The sequence below is a fragment of the Oncorhynchus nerka genome, linkage group LG18 (genome assembly GCF_034236695.1).
Source record: "Oncorhynchus nerka isolate Pitt River linkage group LG18, Oner_Uvic_2.0, whole genome shotgun sequence".
Classification (NCBI taxonomy): Eukaryota; Metazoa; Chordata; class Actinopteri; order Salmoniformes; family Salmonidae; genus Oncorhynchus; species Oncorhynchus nerka.
Genome location: NC_088413.1, coordinates 3,453,822 through 3,475,717, shown reverse-complemented (window position 1 = coordinate 3,475,717; position 21,896 = coordinate 3,453,822). Strand labels below are relative to the sequence as shown.

The following is a 21,896-nucleotide window of genomic DNA, read 5'->3' as shown; positions in this document are numbered from 1 at the left end:
TGACTTAAGCTACTGTCATCTTTAAAATGTGGTCCTGTGTAGCTCAGTTGGTAGATTATGGTGCTTGCAATGTTAGGGTTGTGGGTTCAATTCCCACGGAGTACCATTAGGGGGAAAAAAAGAGAAGTACCAAAAATGTTTCACTGTAAATCACTCTGGATTAAAACACACCTCTACTACTAATCTAACTGTCTGTAGGTCTAACAGAACCCATTAAAACACACCACTACTACTAATCTAACTGTCTGTAGGTCCAACAGAACCCAACACACCACTACTACTAATCTAACTGTCTGTAGGTCCAACAGAACACATTAAAACACACCACTACTACTAATCTAACTGTCTGTAGGTCCAACAGAACACATTAAAACACACCACTACTACTAATCTAATTATAGAAAACATTGCTATGACTCACCTCTGAATGTGTTGGTCATCTATCTGACACAGGGTCAATGAGGCCACTGAGAAGGTAGTAACCCAAAACCCAGGATAGAGGGGTTCAGTGAATGTGGTGTAGAATGTGTAAAGGTGTGTCAGTGTACCAGAGGAGGACACACTATAGAAGGACAAAGTACCAGCTGACCAGTCCAGATACACTCCAAGTCTGTTAGAAACAGGACCAGAGATGGATATGTTGACTCCAGCATGGTTAAATAAATAACCACTATCAGAGCAGACTAAACACCAGGACTTCCTATTGAATCCAGTCCTACTGTCTTCCTCCCCTCCCTTCCTCTCCATTCCTTTGTACACCACACCATTGTCCGCCATGCCACCATCCCTCTCCACCTCCCAGTAATAACGACCTCCAGATAAGCCTTCTCTGCAGAGAACTTGGGGATGAAAGTCAAATCTGTCTGGATGGTCTTCATAATGCTGCTCCTCCACCACCCGTGTCACCTTCCTGTTCCCCTCAGACAGTATCAGGTTTGAGTTTACTGTATTTGGGTCCAGGGTGAGATGACAGGCATCTGTAGACAAAAGGAGAGTTTAATGAAACCACATCTTCAGGTAAAATGTTGTTTTGTCGGAACAGAACAAGTATCGATTAGTTACTCTGTTACTATAGTTCTGAATATACAGTTAATTAGGATTGAAGAGACTTACATTTCCGCGGCCCTGATTTCAGCCTGCACTCTCCACCATGATCCACACTGTAGGAGAAACAGGTTATTGACTGACAAAGACCTAATAAAGCAGTCAACATTTAAAACATATTGCTGAGTTCTGGTGCACTATCCCAGTTCATTACTATCCTACCTACTGCATACAGAACAGAGTACAATTCATTATTAGAGACATACAGGTATTATCTCCTACCTACTGCATACAGAACAGAGTACAGTTCATTACTAGAGACATACAGGTATTCTATCCTACCTACTGCATACAGAACAGAGTACAATTCCAACAGGATATCAGAGATGCAGAGGAAGAGTATTCATGTGGTGATGATGTATGCTGTGTTGGAGTGCTCAGCCTGCTGGGTAAACTTCCCCTTAATTCTACCATCATGTCCTCATGTTACTGACCCTACTACACTACATATGACACAACCGCTGCTCACACTATCAGGACATCTATTCTGACTTACTTCAGCTTCATCAGTTTATATGTGGGATCCACCAGAGCAGCTGAAAGCAGTCCCCCTGCAGAGTCTCCTGGGTGATTGTAGCTCAGGTCCAGCTCTTTCAGGTGGAAGGGGTTTGACCTCAGAGCTGAAGACAGAGCAGCACAGCCCTCCTCTGTGACCAGACAGCCAGACAGCCTACAGAGAGACACAACAGATGTCTAGGTTGATGTACTGGTGTCAATCATCTTGTAGGACACGAATACATTTGTGTCCATGACACAAATATTGTGATGAAACATCAGATTTATACAGTATTTGTTTTACTAAGCTCAGTACAGACCTGACTGAAACAGCTGTACTTACCCCAGTGTGTGTAGTTTACAGTCTGGATCCTCCAGTCCAGCAGACAGCAGTGTATAACTCCTGAGTCATGCAGGTCATTGTCTCTCAGCTCCAGTTGTTTCAGTTGTGAGTTGGGTGAACTCAGGACTGAGGACAGATCTGAACAGCAACCCTCTGTCAGACCACACTGACCGAGACTAGAGGGCAGAAGATCACATGATTAACACATGTTTAAAACATCCACATAATAACTCATACTGAAGATATTTAACTCACACTAGTGTCTGTATGTTGCAGAGTGGACTGGTTAGTCCAACACAGAGCAGCTCCACTCCTCTGTCTCCCAGGTCATTGTAGCTGAGGTCCAGTTCTCTCAGGGGGGAGTTTGGTGTCTGCAGAGCTGAGGCCAGAGTCTCACAGGATTCATATGTGATTTTGCAGTCAACCAGTCTGGAGAGAGGAGATATGTTGATACACTGTTAAATATGCAAAGATTTAAGAATAATGTTATTCATTAAGACAATAACAGAAGGAAATTATTAAACAATGTTAAAAACATACACATACTTACTATATACAAAATATATAAACACACAGTGGATACTGAAGATTACGGACATATTCAATCAATCCTTATCCCAGTCTGTTGTTCCCACATGCTTCAAGAGGGCCACCATTCTCCCTGTTCCCAAGAAAGCTAAGGTAACTGAGCTAAACGACTACCGCCCCGTAGCACTCACTTCTGTCATCATGAAGTGCTTTGAGAGACTAGTCAAGGATCATATCACCTCCACCCTACTTGACACCCTTGACCCACTCCAATTTGCTTTACCGCCCAAATAGGTCCACAGACGACGCAATCGCAACCACACTGCACACTGCCCTAACCCATCTGGACAAGAGGAATACCTATGTGAGAATGCTGTTCATCGACTACAGCTCAGCATTTAACACCATAGTACCCTCCAATCTCGTAATCAAGCTCGAGACCCTGGGTCTCGACCCCGCCCTGTGCAACTCTGTACTGGACTTCCTGACGGGCCGATCCCAGGTGGTGAGGGTAGGCAACAACAGCTCCCCAATAACCTCACACTCAACGTCAACAAAACAAAGGAGATGATTGTGGACTTCAGGAAACAGCAGAGGCAGCACCCCCCTATCCACATCGATGGGACAGTATTGGAGAGGGTAGTAAGTTAAGTTCCTTGGCGTACACATCATGGACAAACTGAATTGGTCCACTCACACAGACAGCGTCGTGAAGAAGGCGTAGCAGCGCCTCTTCAACCTCAGGAGGCTGAAGAAATTCGGCTTGTCACCAAAAGCACTCACAAAGTTCTACAGATGCACAATCGAGAGCATCCTGTCGGGCGGGCTGTATCACCGCCTGGTACGGCAACTGCTCCGCCCACAACCGTAAGGCTCTCCAGAGGGTAGTGAGGTCTGCACAACGCATCACCGGGGGAAAACTACCTGCCCTCCAGGACACCTACACAACCCGATGTCACAGGAAGGCCATTCAGATCATCAAGGACAACAACCACCCGAGCCACTGCCTGTTCACCCCGCTATCATCCAGAAGGCGAGGTCTGTACAGGTGCATCAAAGCAGGGACCGAGAGACTGAAAAACAGCTTCTATCTCAAGGCCATCAGACTGTTAAACAGCCACCACTAACATTGAGTGGCTGCTGCCAACACACTGACTCAACTCCAGCCACTTTAATAATGGGAATTTATGGAAATTGATGGAAAATATATATCACTAGCCACTTTAAACAATGCTACTTAATATAATGCTTACATACCCTGCATTTCTCATCGCATATGTATAAACTGTACTCGATACCATCTACTGCATCTTTATGTAATACATGTATCACTAGCCCCTTTAAACTATGCCACTTTGTTTACATACCCTACATTACTCATCTCATATATATATACTGTACTCGATACCATCTACTGCATCTTGCCTATGCCGTTCTGTACCATCACTCATTCATATATCTTTATGTACATATTCTTTATCCCTTTACACTTGTGTGTATAAGGTAGTAGTTCTGGAATTGTTAGGTTAGATGACTCATTGGTTGTTACTGCATTGTCGGAACTAGAAGCACAAGCATTTCGCTACACTCGCATTAACATCTGCTAACCATGTGTTTGTGACAAATGCATTTGATTTGATTTGAGATATTGAACTCACACTAGTGTCTGTATGTTGCAGAGTGGACTGGTTAGTCCAACACAGAGCAGCTCCCTCCTCTGTCTCCCAGGTCATTGTAGCTGAGGTCCAGTTCTCTCAAGGGGGAGTTTGGTGTCTGCAGAGCTGAGGTCAGAGTCTCACAGGATTCATGTGTGATTTTACAGTCAACCAGTCTGGAGAGAGGAGATATGTCGATTAGAGGTCGGCCGATTAATTAGGGCCGATTTCAAGTTTTCATAATCGGTAATCAGCATTTTTGGATGCCGATTATGGCCGATTAAATTGCAATCCATGAGGAGACTGCGTGGCAGGCTGACCACCTGTTACGCAAGTGCAGCATCTAAAGGACCTTGTTGCTGCAAGGGAGCCAAGGTAAGTTGCTAGCTAGCATTAAACTTACCTTATAAAAACAATCTATCTTCACATGATCACTAGTTAACTACACATGGTTGATGATATTACTAGGTTAGGCGTTGCATATAATCAATGCAGTGCCTTATAATTTATCATCGAATCACAGCCTACTTCGCCAAACGGCTGATGATTTAACAAAAGCGCATTGCCGAAAAAAGCACAATCGTTGCACAAATGTACCTAACCATAAACATCAATGCCATTCTTAATCAATACACAGAAGTATATATATTTTTAAACCTGCATATTTAATTGAAAGAAATTCATGTTAGAAGGCAATATTAACTAGGGAAATTGAGTCATTTCTCTTGTGTCAGGGTATATGCAGCAGTTTGGGCCACCTGGCTCGTTGCGAACTGTGTGAAGACCATTTCTTCCTAAAAAGACCGGAATGAATTTGCCCAAGTTTTACATAATCATGACATAACATTGAAGGTTGTGTAACAGCAATATTTAGACTTAGGGATGTCACCCGTTCGATAAACTGTAGAACGGTTCCGGATATCACTGAAAGAATAAACGTTTTGTTTTTCAGAAATGATAGTTTCCGGATTTGACCATAACCTGTTAAAGATAGGGCTGACTACTGCCCCCTTTGGAGGAATTGCGTGCCCATAGTAAACAGAAAAAAAATCTGTCCAAAATTGCTAATATATGCATATAATAATAATTATTGAATAGAAAATACTCTAAAGCTTCTAAAACCGTTCAAATTATGTCTGTATGTAAAGCAGAACTCTCAGGGCAGCCATTCTCCCAAACTCTCTCTTGTCATCTGAAAAGTTGGCCCAACTTTGACGTCATCGCCCCCACCCTTCCCAAGCAGCTACCGATCCGGGAACAGTTTCTATGTCTTCAGCGCGATGTTTGCTTTCAATGGGGCTTGTCATTGTGAGAATTGCGCGCCCACACGAGTTTTGGCGGGCTGAAACCTTCGGGTCACGCGAAAATACATGCGCACGCTGGCTCCAGAGCTCTCTTTCTTCCAGGATTGACCAAACGATGTCGGTGTTTCTGTTCAAGCTAAGGATTGTTTTGGACGTTTATAACATGTTTAAGCTTGATTCTCCACTTAGTTTGACCAGTTTAGTCGACATATAATATGTAATTTTGAAGTTTTGGTGCGCATCCACTAGAATTTTGGCTGCATTTCAACCGGAATTTGTCGCGTTTGATAACCTAAAGACACAGACTTCAAAACCAAACGCTGTTTTTGGTATGTATGAGTCCTTCCACGTCTTCTGATCGAAGAACATCAAAGGTAAGGGAATATTTATGTGGTAAATTTGGCTTTCTGTGGACTCCAAGATAGAGGAGACATAATGCTAATTTCTGAGCGCCGTCTCATATTATAGCCTAGTGAACGAATTCTGTAACGTTAAAAATAAATGTATCACAGCGATTGCATTAAGAAGAAGTGTATCTTTTCTATCTATGTGTAGAACATGTATATTTAGTCAAAGTTTATGATGTGTATTGCTTGTTATCTGACGGAGCTATCATCATTTCTCCGGACATTTGAGTAGCATTTTTTTTAAATGTCGTCATTGTAAACAGAGATTTATGGATATAAATGGCATATTATTGAAAAAAACATAAATGTACTGTGTAACATGTCCTATTACTGTCATCTGATGAAGATTTTCAAAAGGTTAGTGAATTATTTTTCTTTTAATCCTGCGTTTGTTGATTGCATATTTTGTTCAACTTGGCTATTCAAATTAGCTGTGTCTTTGGTGGTGGTTTGACATAAATATGTGCTATGTTTTCGCCGTAAAACATTTTAGAAATCTGACTTGCTGGGTAGATGAACAAGGTGTTTATCTTTCATTTGAGCTATTGGACTTGTTAATGTGTGGAGGTTAAATATTTCTAAGAATATTTTTGCGTTCCATGCGCCACGTTCCAGCTGAACGTGGGAGGGTTCGTTCCCAAATGGGAACCCTAACCCGTCAACAGGTTTTAAATTACCAAAGGCTCGTATTTCTGTGTTTATTATATTATAATTAAGTCTATGATTTGATATTTGATAGAGCAGTCTGACTGAGCGTTGGTAGGCAGCAGCAGGCTCATAAGCATTCATTCAAACAGCCCTTTACTCTGTTTCCCAGCAGCTCTTAGCAATGCTTGACGCTGTTTATGACTTCAAGACTATCAACTCCTGAGATCAGGCTGGCGATACTAAAGTGCCTATAAGAACATCCAATAGTCAGAGGTATATGAAATACAAATGGTATAGAGAGAAATAGTCGACGCGTCATAATTCCTTTGCGGCTGAACTCGAAAGGGGTTCCTTCATTATTTTACCGTTCATGTCTTCCATAGAGAATGTCTTGATCTACTTCAAATGCGGTCTGTGTTTTGTGCAGGCTTAAAACGCCTCTGAGTTTTGATAGTCGTGTAAATCTCGCTAGGATAAGGTAACGTTTGTCAACATATTTTCAGAAATCCACTCTACAATTTTTTTTTTAAATCTTCGCTAATATTTAGCCAATATTGATCAGAGTTACCTTGTCCTATGGATATCTACACAGTTATTAAATTGGCAAGGTGGTGTAAACCTACACAAACCACACAGACCTGATTTGAAGTGAATCTAAAATTATCCTATGGAATATATGAATGAAAGAACCAATTTCAGATTTTGCTGGAAGGTGTCATGGGATTTATGACTCACACTTTGGTAGTCAATACATACCATGTCCATTATTAACCTCTTCAGTCGACCCTCTACTTTTTTGAACATTTTGTTAAAAATCGCGCAACATTTCAGCGCCCTGCTACTCATGCCAGGAATATAGTACGTTCATATGGTTAGAATGTGTGGATAGGAAACCCTCGGACGTTTTTAAAACTGGTTAAATCACGACTGTGGCTATTACATAACGTGCGTTACATCGGAAAGCGCAGGAAAACCTGATCACAGAAAATGGAAATAAATATCCTTGCGCCACTTCCAGCAATTGTTAACAGTGAGCCAAATTAGATAAGACCGAGCATTCAACTCCCACAGCATCCCCATGTTGTCTAGAGTCTTGTGAATTGAATCATCTTTGATTCTTGGTTGAACCGAAAGAGGGGCACGACTTACCTCCGGTCTCCGCCCAGATCATTCCGGAAGAGCTCTCTCCTGAAATTTTTTCCAAGACGACAGCTAATGATATTTACATCGCCTACGGATGATTTTTATCGCTTATTAACGTTTACTAATACCTAAAGTAGCATTACAAACGTATTTCGAAGTGTTTTGTGAAAGTTTATCGTCTACTTTTTGAATTTTAAAAAATGACGTTACGTTGTGAAATCGCTGTTTTTTTCGTTTATCACACAGTCTACATATAACGATATCTTGGCTTTATATGGCCCGATTTAATCGAAATAAAGACCCAATAGTGTTTATGGGACATCTAGGAGTGCCAACAAAGAAGATGGTGAAAGGTAATGACTGTTTTCTATTTTATTGTGCGGTTTGTGTAACGCCGAAATGCTAATTATTTTGTTTACGTCCCCTGCTATCAGATGCTTTCTCATGCTGTCGCCGAAAAGCATTTTAAAAATCGGACTTGTTGCCTGGATTCACAACGAGTGTAGCTTTAATTTGATACCCTGCATGTGTATTTTAATGAACTTTTGAGTTTTAACTAATACTATTAGCATTTAGCGTAGCGCATTTGCATTTCCAGAGCTCTAGTTGGGACGCAAGCGTCCCAGGTAGAGGCAAGAGGTTAACCTGTTAGTCCTATAGGGGCAGTATTTCATTTTTGGATAAAAAGACGTGCCCGTTTTAAGCGCAATATTTTGTCACGAAAAGATGCTCGAATATGCTTGGAATTGATAGCTTTGGAAAGAAGACAGTCTTACGTTTCCAGAAATGCAAAGATTTTCACTGTGAGTCCCTTAGAACAAATGTTTTGGGCAAAACCAAGATGTATGACCGACCAGGAAATGCACAGGATTTCTGAGGCTACGTTTTCCATGATCGCCTTATATGGCTGTGAATGCGACAGGAATGAATGGACTCTTTCTCTTGTTTCCCCAAGGTCTCTGCAGCATTGTGACGTATTTGTAGGCATATCATTGGAAGATTGACCATAAGAGACTACATTTACCAGGTGTCCCTCTAGGTGTCTGCGTGGCAATTGGTGCGCAAAAGTCAGGTCCCGGTATTTTTCCATTCAAATCTCAGAACAAACCAGGCTACAAGGACGGTGCTTTCAATGGAGAGAAATATGACAAACCACCTTCAGGATTGATTCAAACAACGTTTTCCATGTTTCAGTCGATATTATGGAGTTAATTCGGAAAAAAGTTTGACATGTAGGTGACTGAATTTTCGGTTAGTTTCGGTAGCCATATGCATAGTAACAAAAGGGAACGATGTGTCCTACACAAGAATCTTTCAGGAAAAACTGGACATCTGCTATGTAACTGAGAGTCTCCTCATTGAAACATCTGAAGTTCTTCAAAGGTAAATTATTTTATTTGATTCCTTGGCTGGTTTTTGTGAATATGTTGCGTGCTAAATGCTAATGCTAACGCTAAGCAAGCTATCACCACTCTTACACAAATTAGTGATTTTCTCTGGTTCTAAAGCATATTTTGAAAATCTGAGACGACAGGATTGTTAAGAAAAGGATAAGCTTGAGAACAGGCATATTTATTTAGTTTCATTTGCGATTTTTAAAAATCGCTAACGTTGCGTTATGCTAATGAGCTTGAGGCTGTAGTAACGATACCGCATGCGGGATGGGGCGGACTAAGAGGTTAAAATAGGATTTCCTGCATATTGAAATTACAGTTGTTTTCAACATTCATCACAGGTAACTTCAACTCTAGTTTTATTATTCAAACAGTTGAGAGTATTTGTGTCTCCTAAGCAGACTCTTCAGTATCCCTGTCACTTCAGAGAGATGTGTGTGTGTGTGCGTGCGTGTGTGTTTGTACGATTATATTAATTTTACAGACAGCAAAAGCAGAGCACCAGTGTGGGACAATGACATTGAATTGGCAACAGGGAAAGCAAGGTGTCTAATTTGTGATAATTGTCATTATTACAAATATATTAAAAAAAATACAAAATCGTCCAATTAATCGGTTTCAGCATTTTTTGGTCCTCCAATATTCGGTATCGGCGTAAAAATCATAATCGGTTGACCACTAATGTCGATACACTGTTAAATATGCAACGCTTTAAGAATAATGAGATACATTAAGACAATAACAAAAGGACACATGATTCACCAATGCTAAAAACATACTATCTCACTCAAGATATTCAACCTTAGTTTGATATATTTATCACATTGTATGTATGTTTCTGCATATTTACCAAGATATTCAAATAATGTTAAACGTACTAACTAAATACAAACTATATAAACACACAGTAGATACGGAAGATATTTAACTCACACTAGTGTCTGTATGTTGCATAGTGGACTGGTTAGTCCAACACAGAGCAGCTCCACTCCTCTGTCTCCCAGGTCATTGTAGCTGAGGTCCAGTTCTCTCAGGGGGGAGTTTGGTGTCTGCAGAGCTGAGGCCAGAGTCTCACAGGATTTATATGTGAGTTTACAGCCAGCTAGTCTGAAGAGAGGATATAGTCTGTTAGATATACAAATCCTTCATTATAATGATACTGTATACATCAACTCAATAACAGAACTTACAGTGCTCTCTTGCAGGTTTTCACTACGGGCAGCAACCTCTGATAACCTTTCTCTGATGTGTTGTATGTCTTCAGGTCAAACTCCTCCAGCACCTCCTCTGACATCAGTAACAGGTAGGCCAGGGCTGAACATTGGTCAGGTTTTAGTCTTGTTTCTGAAAGAGTTCCTGAATGCAGGGAGGTCTGCATGTCTTCAACTAGAGAGTTGGCACCAAGTTCATTCAGACAGTGGAACAAGTTGATGATCCTTTCTGGTGAGGATTCCTCCTTGATCTTGTCTGAAAGGTACCTGACTGTTCTCTCAACTGTTTCCTCATTGGTCTGTGTTGTACTTCCTGTCTGTGTCAGAAGGCCTCGTAACAGATTCTGATTGGACTCCAGTGAGAGACCCAGAAGGAAGCGGAGGAACAGGTCCAGGTGTCCATTCTCACTCTTCAAGGCCTGGTCCACTGCTCTCCTGTGGAAGTCAGACAACTGGATTGACTCCTTCTCTTCATCATCACTAGTGGGGGAGAAAACATTTTCCTTCTTGTTCAGACATGATTCTAAAGCATGCACTGCTGCTAGAAACTCCTGAATGCTCAGATGCACAAAGCTGTAGACCTTGTCTTGGTACAGCCCAGATTCCTCTTTAAAGATCTCTGTACACAATGCTGAGTACTCTGATGCCTCTGTGACATCAAGGCCACACTCTCTCAGTTCCTCCTCATAGAAGATCAGGTTGCCCTTCTGCAGCTGTTGGAAAGCAAGTTTTGCCAGTTTCAGGATCATCTCTTTGTCTGACTGAGACAGTTCCTTTGCGTTTGTCTCTGTGGCTTTGTGGTACTTCTTGTTCTTCGCAATGATTTGGATGAGAATGAAGTGTGAGTACATCTGGGTCAGAGTTTTGGGGACTTCATCCTTCTCTGCCTCTTTCAGCATCATCTCAAGGACAGTGGCTGATATCCAACAGAACACTGGCATGTGGCACATGATGTGGAGGCTCCTTGATGTCTTCATGTGTTTGATGATTTCATTGGCCAGTTTCTGATCTGTTATTTTCTTCCTGAAGTACTCCTTCTTCTGTGGATCATTGAACCCTCGTACCTCTGTCATCTGGTCAACACACTCAGGAGGGATCTGATTGGCTGCTGCAGGTCGTGAAGTTATCCAGAGTAGAGCAGAGGGAAGCAAATTCCCCTTGATGAGGTTTGTCAGCAGCACGTCCACTGAGGTTGGCTTCGTGACATCACAGCACTTCTCATTGTTTTTGAAGTCTAGAGAAAGTCGACACTCATCCAGACCATCAAAAATGAAAACAGTTTTGGTTTCACCATCTTCAATGCTGTCAATCTCTTTCATCTCTGAGAAGTTGTGGGAAAGAAGTTGCATCAGACTGTATTGGTCCTTTTTCAGGTTTAGATCACGGAAAGGAAGAGGAAGCATGAAATGAACGTCCTGATTTGCTTTTCCCTCTGCCCAGTCAAGGATGACCTTCTGAACAGAGACTGTTTTTCCAATGCCAGCGATTCCTTTGGTCAGCACAGTTCTGATTGGTTTGTCTTGTCCAGGTAAAGGCTTGAAGATGTCGTTGCATTTGATTGGTGTCTCTTGTGTGGTTCGTTTCTTGGATGCCATCTCTATCTGTCTAACCTCATGTTCATTACTGACCCCTCCACTTCCACCCTCTGTGATGTAGAGGTCTGTGTAGATGTCCTTGAACAAACTTTGATTTCCATGGTGTCCAATTCCTTCAGATATGTGTTGATACTTGTGTTTCAGTTTAGCCTTAATGTCTTGTTGGACTATCAGCAGAGTTTGACCTGTAGGAAAACAATGAGAGTTGGGACTCATAAGTTTGTGTGTGTTTTATAAGGGCCTTTGTACCGTTCTTTGTGATATTGTATGAAACACAGTCTTACTTCTTCTGTCCAGAAGGTTGTGTGTGATCTTTAATACATCCTCACTGTCCAAACTCTCCACTTCATTATTGTCATCTGGTAATGGTTCCTGGCTGAAAGCAGGTGGCTGATCACTCTTCATTGATAGCAGGCTGGTTGTAGGTGACTCTGCTCTGGGCTTCTGGACACTGAACAAAACAGGGAGACAGAACACCTCATCAATATCACATCAAATCCTCATCTACTTCATTTTAACAACTGTATAGTGGAACATCTAGAAGTCCTGATGTTTCTTATAAAGCTACAGTCTGCAATTGGTAAATCCATTTTTGGCCTTTTAAATGAATGATGTACAGTCATGGCCAAAAGTTTTGAGAATTAATATTAATTTTCACAAAGTCTGCTTCCTCAGTTTGTATGTTGGCAATTTGCATATACTCCAGAATGTTATGAAGAGTGATCAGATGATTTTCAAAGCCCCTCCTTGCCATGCAAATGAACTGAATCCCCCAAAAACATTTCCACTGCATTTCAGCCCTGCCGCAAAAGGACCAGGTGCGAGTGTTGATGAGGATAAGGCTGTAGATCACTCTGTCATGCTGATTGACTTCGAATAACAGACTGGAAGCTTCAAAAGGAGGGTTGTGCTTGGAATCATTATTCTTCCTCTGTCAACCATGGTTACCTGCAAGGAAACACGTGCTGTCATCATTGCTTTGCACAAAAAAAGGGATTCACGGGCAAGGATATTGCTGCCAGTAAGATTGCACCTAAATCAACCATTTATCGGATCATCAAGAACTTCAAGCAAAGTGGTTCAATTGTTGTAAATGAAGGCTTCAGGGCTCCCAAAGTCCAGCAAGCGCCAGGGGACCATCTCCTAAAGTTGATTCAGCTGCAGAATCGGGGCACCACCAGTACAGAGTTTGCTCAGGAATGGCAGCAGGCAGGTGTGAGTGCATCTGCACGCACAGTGAGGTGAAGACTTTTGGAGGATGGCCTGGTGTCAAGAAGGGCAGCAAAGAAGCCACTTCTCTCCAGGACAAAAAGTCAGGGACAGACTGATATTCTGCAAAAGGTACAGGGATTGGACTGCTGAGGGCTGGGGTAAAGTCATTTTCTCTGATGAATCCCCTTTCCGATTGTTTGGGCATCCAGAAAAAAGCTTGTCCGGAGAAGACAAGGTGAGCGCTACCATCAGTTCTGTGTCATGCCAACAGTAAAGCATCCTGAGACCATTCATGTGTGGGGTTGCTTCTCAGCCAAGGCAGTGGGCTCATTCACAATTTTGCCTAAGAACACAGCCATGAATAAAGAATGGTACCAACATATTCTCTGAGAGCAACTTCTCCCAACCATCCAGAAACAGTTTGGTGATGAACCATGCCTTTTCCAGCATGATGGAGCACCTTACCATAAGGCAAAAGTGATAACTAAGTGGCTCGGGGAAGAAAAGAAAGATCAACATTTTGGGTCCATGGCCAGGAAACTCCCCAGACCTTAATCCCATTGAGAACTTCTGGTCAATCCTCAACAGGTGGGTGGACAAACAAAAACCCACTAATTCTGACAAACTCCAAGCATTGATTATGCAAGAATAGGCTGCCATCAGTCAGGATGTGGTCCAGAAGTTAATTGACAACATGCCAGGGCGGAATGCAGAGGTCTTGAAAAGAAGGGTCAACACTGCCAATATTGACTCTTTGCATCAACTTCATGTAAATGTCAATAAAAGCCTTTGACACTTATGAAATGCTAGTAATTATACTTCAGTATTCCATTGTAACATCTGACAAAAATATCTAAAGACACTGAGGCAGCAGACTTTGTGAAAACTAATTTGTGTCATTCTCAAAACTTTTGGCCACGACTGTAGACCTACATTTGATATAATTTGGGAACACTTTTCCCTTTAGTTTTATATCTTTAAGAGAACTGTATATTTTACATTTAATCTCTTACCGCTTTGAACTGGTGTCTTGAGTCATTTTAGAGTCAGTGGTCCCGTCCTCTCTCTCCCCAAAGAGACTCATTTTAGAGGCAGTGGTCTCCTCCCCTCTCTCCCCAGAGAGACTCATTTTAGAGGCAGTAGTCCCCTCCTTTCTCTCCCCAGAGAGACTCATTTTAGAGGCAGTGGTCTCCTCCTCCCTCTCCCCAGAGAGACTCATATTAGATGGAAGTCAAAACTCACTCAGCTACAATAAGAAGAAACAGAACAGTCAATATTCTGAACATTGTTGAAGAACCATTAACAATGACAACACATTTACTATCTGTGGTCAAAGAGTTCAATCAGCCACTTCATATTGTATCCCACATACACAGTCCACTATGTTATTAAAGATACACAGTCCACTATGTTATTAAAGATACACAGTCCACTATGTTACATACACAGTCCACTATGTTATTAAAGATACACAGTCCACTATGTAATTAAAGATACACAGTCCACTATGTTATTAAACATACACAGTCCACTATGTTATTAAAGATACACAGTCCACTATGTTATTAAAGATACACAGTCCACTATGTTATTAAAGATACACAGTCCACTATGTTATTAAAGATACACAGTCCACTATATTATTAAAGATACACAGTCCACTATGTTATTAAAGATACACAGTCCACTATGTTATTAAAGATACACAGTCCACTATGTTACATACACAGTCCACTATGTTATTAAAGATACACAGTCCACTATGTTATTAAACATACAGTCCACTATGTTACATACACAGTCCACTATGTTATTAAACATACAGTCCACTATGTTATTAAACATACACAGTCCACTATGTTATTAAAGATACACAGTCCACTATGTTACATACACAGTCCACTATGTTATTAAAGATACACAGTCCACTATGTTATTAAAGATACACAGTCCACTATGTTATTAAAGATACACAGTCCACTATGTTATGAAAGATACACAGTCCACTATGTTATGAAAGATACACAGTCCACTATGTTACATACACAGTCCACTATGTTATTAAACATACACAGTCCACTATGTTATTAAAGATACACAGTCCACTATGTTACATACACAGTCCACTATGTTATTATAGATACACAGTCCACTATGTTATTAAAGATACACAGTCCACTATGTTATTAAAGGATACACAGTCCACTATGTTATTAAAGATACACAGTCCACTATGTTATTAAAGATACACAGTCCACTATGTTATTAAACATACACAGTCCACTATGTTATTAAAGGATACACAGTCCACTATGTTATTAAAGATACACAGTCCACTATGTTACATACACAGTCCACTATGTTATTATAGATACACAGTCCACTATGTTATTAAAGATACACAGTCCACTATGTTATTAAAGGATACACAGTCCACTATGTTATTAAAGATACACAGTCCACTATGTTATTAAAGATACACAGTCCACTATGTTATTAAACATACACAGTCCACTATGTTATTAAAGGATACACAGTCCACTATGTTATTAAAGATACACAGTCCACTATGTTATTATAGATACACAGTCCACTATGTTATTAAACATACACAGTCCCAGATCATTTCATATTCATTTGATTTGACTTGGATCCCCATTAGCTGACTCCATAACAACAGCTAGTCGACCTGGTTGGATCCCCATTAGCTGACTCCATAACAACAGCTAGTCGACCTGGTTGGATCCCCTGACTCCATAACAACAGCTAGTCTACCTGGTTGGATCCCCTGACTCCATAACAACAGCTAGTCTACCTGGTTGGATCCCCTGACTCCATAACAACAGCTAGTCTACCTGGTTGGATCCCCATTAGCTGACTCCATAACAACAGCTAGTCGACCTGGTTGGATCCCTGACTCCATAACAACAGCTAGTCTACCTGGTTGGATCCCTGACTCCCATAACAACAGCTAGTCTACCTGGTTGGATCCTCTGACTCCATAACAACAGGTAGTCTACCTGGTTGGATCCCCTGACTCCATAACAACAGCTATTCTACCTGGTTGGATCCTCTGACTCCATAACAACAGCTAGTCTACCTGCTTGGATCCCCTGTCTCCATAACAACAGCTAGTCTACCTGGTTGGATCCCCTGTCTCCATAACAACAGCTAGTCTACCTGGTTGGTTCCCCTGACCCCATAACAACAGCTAGTCTACCTGGTTGGATCCCCATTAGCTGACCCCATAACAACAGCTAGTCTACCTGGTTGGATCCCCATTAGCTGACTCCATAACAACAGCTAGTCTACCTGGTTGGATCCCCATTAGCTGACCCCATAACAACAGCTAGTCTACCTGGTTGGATCCCCATTAGCTGACTACATAACAACAGCTAGTCTCCTGCTTGATCCCCTGACTCCATAACAACAGCTAGTCTACCTGGTTGGATCCCCTGACCCCATAACAACAGCTAGTCTACCTGGTTGGATTCCCTGACTTCATAACAGCAGCTAGTCTACCTGGTTGGATCCCTGACTCCATAACAACAGCTAGTCCACCTGGTTGGATCCCCTGACTCCATAACAACAGCTAGTCCACCTGGTTGGATCCCCTGGTTCCATAACAACAGCTAGTATACCTGGTTGGATTCCCTGACTTCATAACAACAGCTAGTCTACCTGGTTGGATCCCCTGACTCCATAACAACAGCTAGTCCACCTGGTTGGATCCCCTGACTCCATAACAACAGCTAGTCCACCTGGTTGGATCCCCTGACTCCATAACAACAGCTAGTCCACCTGGTTGGATCCCCTGACTCCATAACAACAGCTTTTCTACCTGGTTGGATCCTCTGACTCCATAACCACAGCTAGTCTACCTGGTTGGATCCCCTGTCTCCATAACAACAGCTAGTCTACCTGGTTGGATCCCCTGACTCCATAACAATAGCTAGTCTACCTGGTTGGATCACCTGTCTCCATAACAACAGCTAGTCTACCTGGTTGGATCCCCTGACTCCATAACAACAGCTAGTCTACCTGGTTGGATCCCCATTAGCTGACTCCATAACAACAGCTAATCTACCTAGTTGGATCCCCTGTCTCCATAACAACAGCTAGTCTCCCTGGTTGGATCCGCTGACCCCATAACAACAGCTAGTCTACCTGGTTGGATCCCCTGGATGGCCTGACCCCATAACAACAGCTAGTCTACCTGGTTGGATCCCTGATTCCATAACAACAGCTTGTCTACCTGGTTGGATTCCCTGATTCCATAACAACAGCTAGTCTACCTGGTTGGATTCCCTGACTCCATAACAACAGCTAGTCCACCTGGTTGGATCCCCTGACTCCATAACAACAGCTAGTCCACCTGGTTGGATCCCCTGGTTCCATAACAACAGCTAGTCTACCTGGTTGGATCCCCTGACTCCATAACAACAGTTAGTCTACCTGGTTGGATCCCCATTAGTCTACCTTTGACTCCATAACAACAGCTAGTCGACCTGGTTGGATCCCCTGACTCCATAACAACAGCTAGTCTACCTGGTTGGATCCCTGACTCCATAACAACAGCTAGTCTACCTGGTTGGATCCCCTGACTCCATAACAACAGCTAGTCTACCTGGTTGGATCCCCATTAGCTGACTCCATAACAACAGCTAATCTACCTAGTTGGATCCTGTCTCCATAACAACAGCTAGTCTCCCTGGTTGGATCCCTGACCCCATAACAACAGCTAGTCTACCTGGTTGGATCCCCTGACCCCCATAACAACAGCTAGTCTACCTGGTTGGATCCCCTGATTCCATAACAACAGCTTGTCTACCTGGTTGGATTCCCTGGATTCCATAACAACAGCTAGTCTACCTGGTTGGATTCCCCTGACTCCATAACAACAGCTAGTCCACCTGGTTGGATCCCCTGACTCCATAACAACAGCTAGTCCACCTGGTTGGATCCCCTGGTTCCATAACAACAGCTAGTCTCCCTGGTTGGATCCCCTGACCCCATAACAACAGCCCTGGTTGGATCCCCTGACCCCATAACAACAGCTAGTCTACCTGGTTGGATCCCCTGATTCCATAACAACAGCTTGTCTACCTGGTTGGATTCCCTGATTCCATAACAACAGCTAGTCTACCTGGTTGGATTCCCTGACTCCCATAACAACAGCTAGTCTACCTGGTTGGATCCCCTGACTCCATAACAACAGCTAGTCTACCTGGTTGGATCCCCTGACTCCATAACAACAGCTAGTCTACCTGGTTGGATCCCCATTAGCTGACTCCATAACAACAGCTAATCTACCTGGTTGGAGCCCCTGTCTCCATAACAACAGCTAGTCTACCTGGTTGGATTCCCTGATTCCATAACAACAGCTAGTCTACCTGGTTGGATCCCTGACTCCATAACAACAGCTAGTCCACCTGGTTGGATCCCCTGACTCCATAACAACAGCTAGTCCACCTGGTTGGATCCCCTGACTCCATAACAACAGCTAGTCTACCTGGTTGGATCCCCTGACTCCATAACAACAGCTAGTCTACCTGGTTGGATTCCCTGACTTCATAACAACAGCTAGTCTACCTGGTTGGATCCCCTGATTCCATAACAGACCATTTTTAGGGGGAAATCCATTACAGCAAATTACTTCATTAATTGTTAACCAGAAATGATTTGATATTGATATAGACATGCCTGGATTGGGTCTTTAAAGCTAGAATCCTTAGTTGCTACATCCATTTTTGAACTTATGAATTAATGATATACTGTGACGACCCTCCCACTCTGTCTGCCGTATTCTCTCTTTGTTCTCGTTTCCTTATTAGGATGCCGGTGGCGGAGTTTGGAGGGTCGTCAGCTACATGGGAACACCTGGGTCCAGTGTGTCCCAGGACAAATACACCACTTCCCCATTCTTGGAGGAGACTCTCTCCATGCAGACACACCTGGGTCCAGTGTCTCCCAGGACAAATACACCACTTCCCCATTCTTGGAGGAGACTCTCTCCATGCAGACACACCTGGGCCCAGTGTCTCCCAGGATAAATACACCACTTCCCCATTATTGGAGGACACTCTCTCCATGCAGACACACCTGGGTCCAGTGTGTCCAAGGACAAATACACCACTTCCCCATTCTTGGAGGAGACTCTCTCCATGCAGACACCTTTTGGATTTTGTTGTGTATCTTGGTGGTTTTTGGTTGTTTGCTTTTGCACCTTTCAACACCCTGCATTATCACATTCATGCAACACACGGACTTACATGACTGATTACACCATTACCATTGTATCTTGTACTTCGTTTACTTTATTTAATAAATATATGTTTTGTTCCTCCTTATCTCCACGTTGTCTCCCTTTTGTTACGGGCTTTGAGCCGGTTCGTGACAATACTGATTCAATCTTGAAGAATAGAACTTATAAATGCCTCATGAGTTCAGTTCAACTGTCGTACTGCATCAGAACCCAAAATATAAGCTTGTTTTACCCCCAATGTTTGTAAACAAACACCGTAGCCTTAAAATATGGTTAAAACTGTAATTTAATGTTGATATCATGTCTGGTCAGTCCTTGCATCCATAGCTTCGTCTATGAATCCGTCGATATTCGCCCTTCCGCATCTGCGGTTGAAGATGGCAGAGCTTCAACGGTGTTTGTCAGACCACGAGACATCCCGAAAATTGTTTTCTCACAAAATCTTATGTAGCGTCTGAACGGTTTGTCCTACAAACTATTATGACCTATAAACTATTATGACCTACAAACTATTATGACCATATTATATTGTATTTATAATAACAATAACATATAACATGTATATTCGATAGGCAATGAGTTGAAAAACTACAAACCTCAGATTTTCAACTTCCTGGTTGGATTTCTCTCAGGTTTCGCCTGCCATATGAGTTCTGTTATACTCACAGACATCATTCAAACAGTTTTAGAAACTTCAGAGTGTTGTCTATCCAATACTACTAATAATATGCATATATTCCCTTCTGGGCCTGAGTAGCAGGATGTTTACTCTGGGCACGCTTTTCATCCAAACATGAAAATGCTGCCCCCTATCCCAAACAGGTTTTAAACCTAACCTTAACCACACTGCTATCCTTGTGCCTAACCATTACCTCAGATTAAGGATAATTAACGTGGTAGGTTAGGATAATTAACGTGGTAGGTTAGGATAATTAACATGGCAGGTTAGGATAATTAACGTGGTAGGTTAGGATAATTAACATGGCAGGTTAGGATAATTAACGTGGTAGGTTAGGATAATTAACGTGGCAGGTTAGGATAATTAACGTTGGTAGGTTAGGATAATTAACATGGTAGGTTAGGATAATTAACGTGGTAGGTTAGGATAATTAACGTGGTAGGTTAGGATAATTAAAATGGTAGGTTAGGATAATTAACGTGGTAGGAGAGCAAAATGTTTCAACAACGAGAGTTTCTATTGGACAAATTCAGGTGGTTCCCTCTCCTTATCATTTAGTGCAGGGATGGAGAACATTGATAAGGTGGGGCCACAAAAAAAAACGTCAGTCATCATGAGGGGCCTCAGTGTCTCGTGGGTCTGCATACCCACATCCATACACCCCCATGGTTAGGAGAAAACATTTTCAGATTTACAGATGATTCTACTCATGTTGCCATGGGGACATGTTGCCATAGAGTGGAGGCAAATGTTAACAGTTTTAATATGATAACTGATGATCAATGGGACCCACCGGTTGGTTGGTAATTCAACCACGCTTACTACAAGTTTAGCCGCTAGACTAATTTACCAATCTAAAAACATGTAGCTAACATGGGCTAATAGACTGACTGCTGATGCTCAACCACATTTACAAACGGCACCGTGTGTTTTCTATTATTCTAACGGTCAACAGGATGTTGAGATCCAGACTGAGTTCCAAAACAAAGTTTTTATTATTGGTTGCGGGCCGCCAGCTGCCCATCCCTGGTTTAGTGAAGAGACTCATGTTCTGATTGAGTTCATTTGAGTTGCGATCCGTTTATCTCGTCCGGCGCACCGGGGTTTTCATTCTGAGAAAAGTTGTGCTGACGATTCAACCAACAACGCATAGATGAGCCGGTGACGTTATATCGAGCGCATATGCAGTTCGCCAAACGGACCACCGCCTTCCTGATCTGTCGTCGGAAAGCTTTAAACTTAATATTTGATTTAGCCCTACATTTAAATAGTTTATATGCACATTGTTGAACGTCACATTTACTTGACATTTGATTTAATGACAGCTATACATAATTCCGATGCACGTCTTCTTTCAGGAAGTGAAAGTGAGCCAGTTTCCTCATAATAATGACCTTAATAATGTGCTGTCATTCACCGATAACAATAATACCATACCTCATAGCCCTGTAGCCTTTCTCACATCACATTGGATCTTAATGATGAGGCTAATCACTATGAATCAATACCAATGTAAATAAGCCTAAAATCATCATTCTTGAACGTTTAAATCAATATTGTATTAACTTGGCGGATGTCTTAACCCCTAAAGCATCTCTCTCTTTATGATGAACTAACTTCTCAAAATACTTTTCTACATTACATTGTAAAAGAAAGCTACAAACCTCTGAAACATGTTTCTTCGACGATAACGTCCGTTACTTCCTCTACTTCCTTATACAAATATTTCCTGTTTCAACTAGTGATGGGTCGTTCGATAACGACAGGTTGTTTTTGAACGGATCTTTTGGTGAACGTCGGTAACCGAATTGCATCGGTGAAAAAGCCGTTCATTTCGCTCCCTGGTTTACATACAGCTACGATGTGCTTTTTGAGCTCAAACAACGATTAAATGCAGATAAGTTACACAATAA

At 42.1% G+C, this 21,896-nt stretch overlaps 1 protein-coding gene across 1 annotated transcript; it reads right to left on the bottom strand.

The window, feature by feature from the left end:
• Positions 1 to 417: 417 nt before the first annotated feature.
• On the bottom strand, positions 418 to 21,760 carry LOC115127906 (NACHT, LRR and PYD domains-containing protein 3-like). The gene is given in 13 exon segments (XM_065003445.1): positions 418 to 977; positions 1,114 to 1,160; positions 1,601 to 1,774; positions 1,943 to 1,995; positions 1,998 to 2,118; positions 2,198 to 2,371; positions 4,129 to 4,183; positions 4,186 to 4,301; positions 9,955 to 10,128; positions 10,212 to 12,012; positions 12,112 to 12,278; positions 14,053 to 14,285; positions 21,648 to 21,760. Coding segments are annotated over 12 exon segments (3,648 nt in total). The 5' UTR covers positions 14,259 to 14,285; positions 21,648 to 21,760.
• Positions 21,761 to 21,896: the final 136 nt, after the last annotated feature.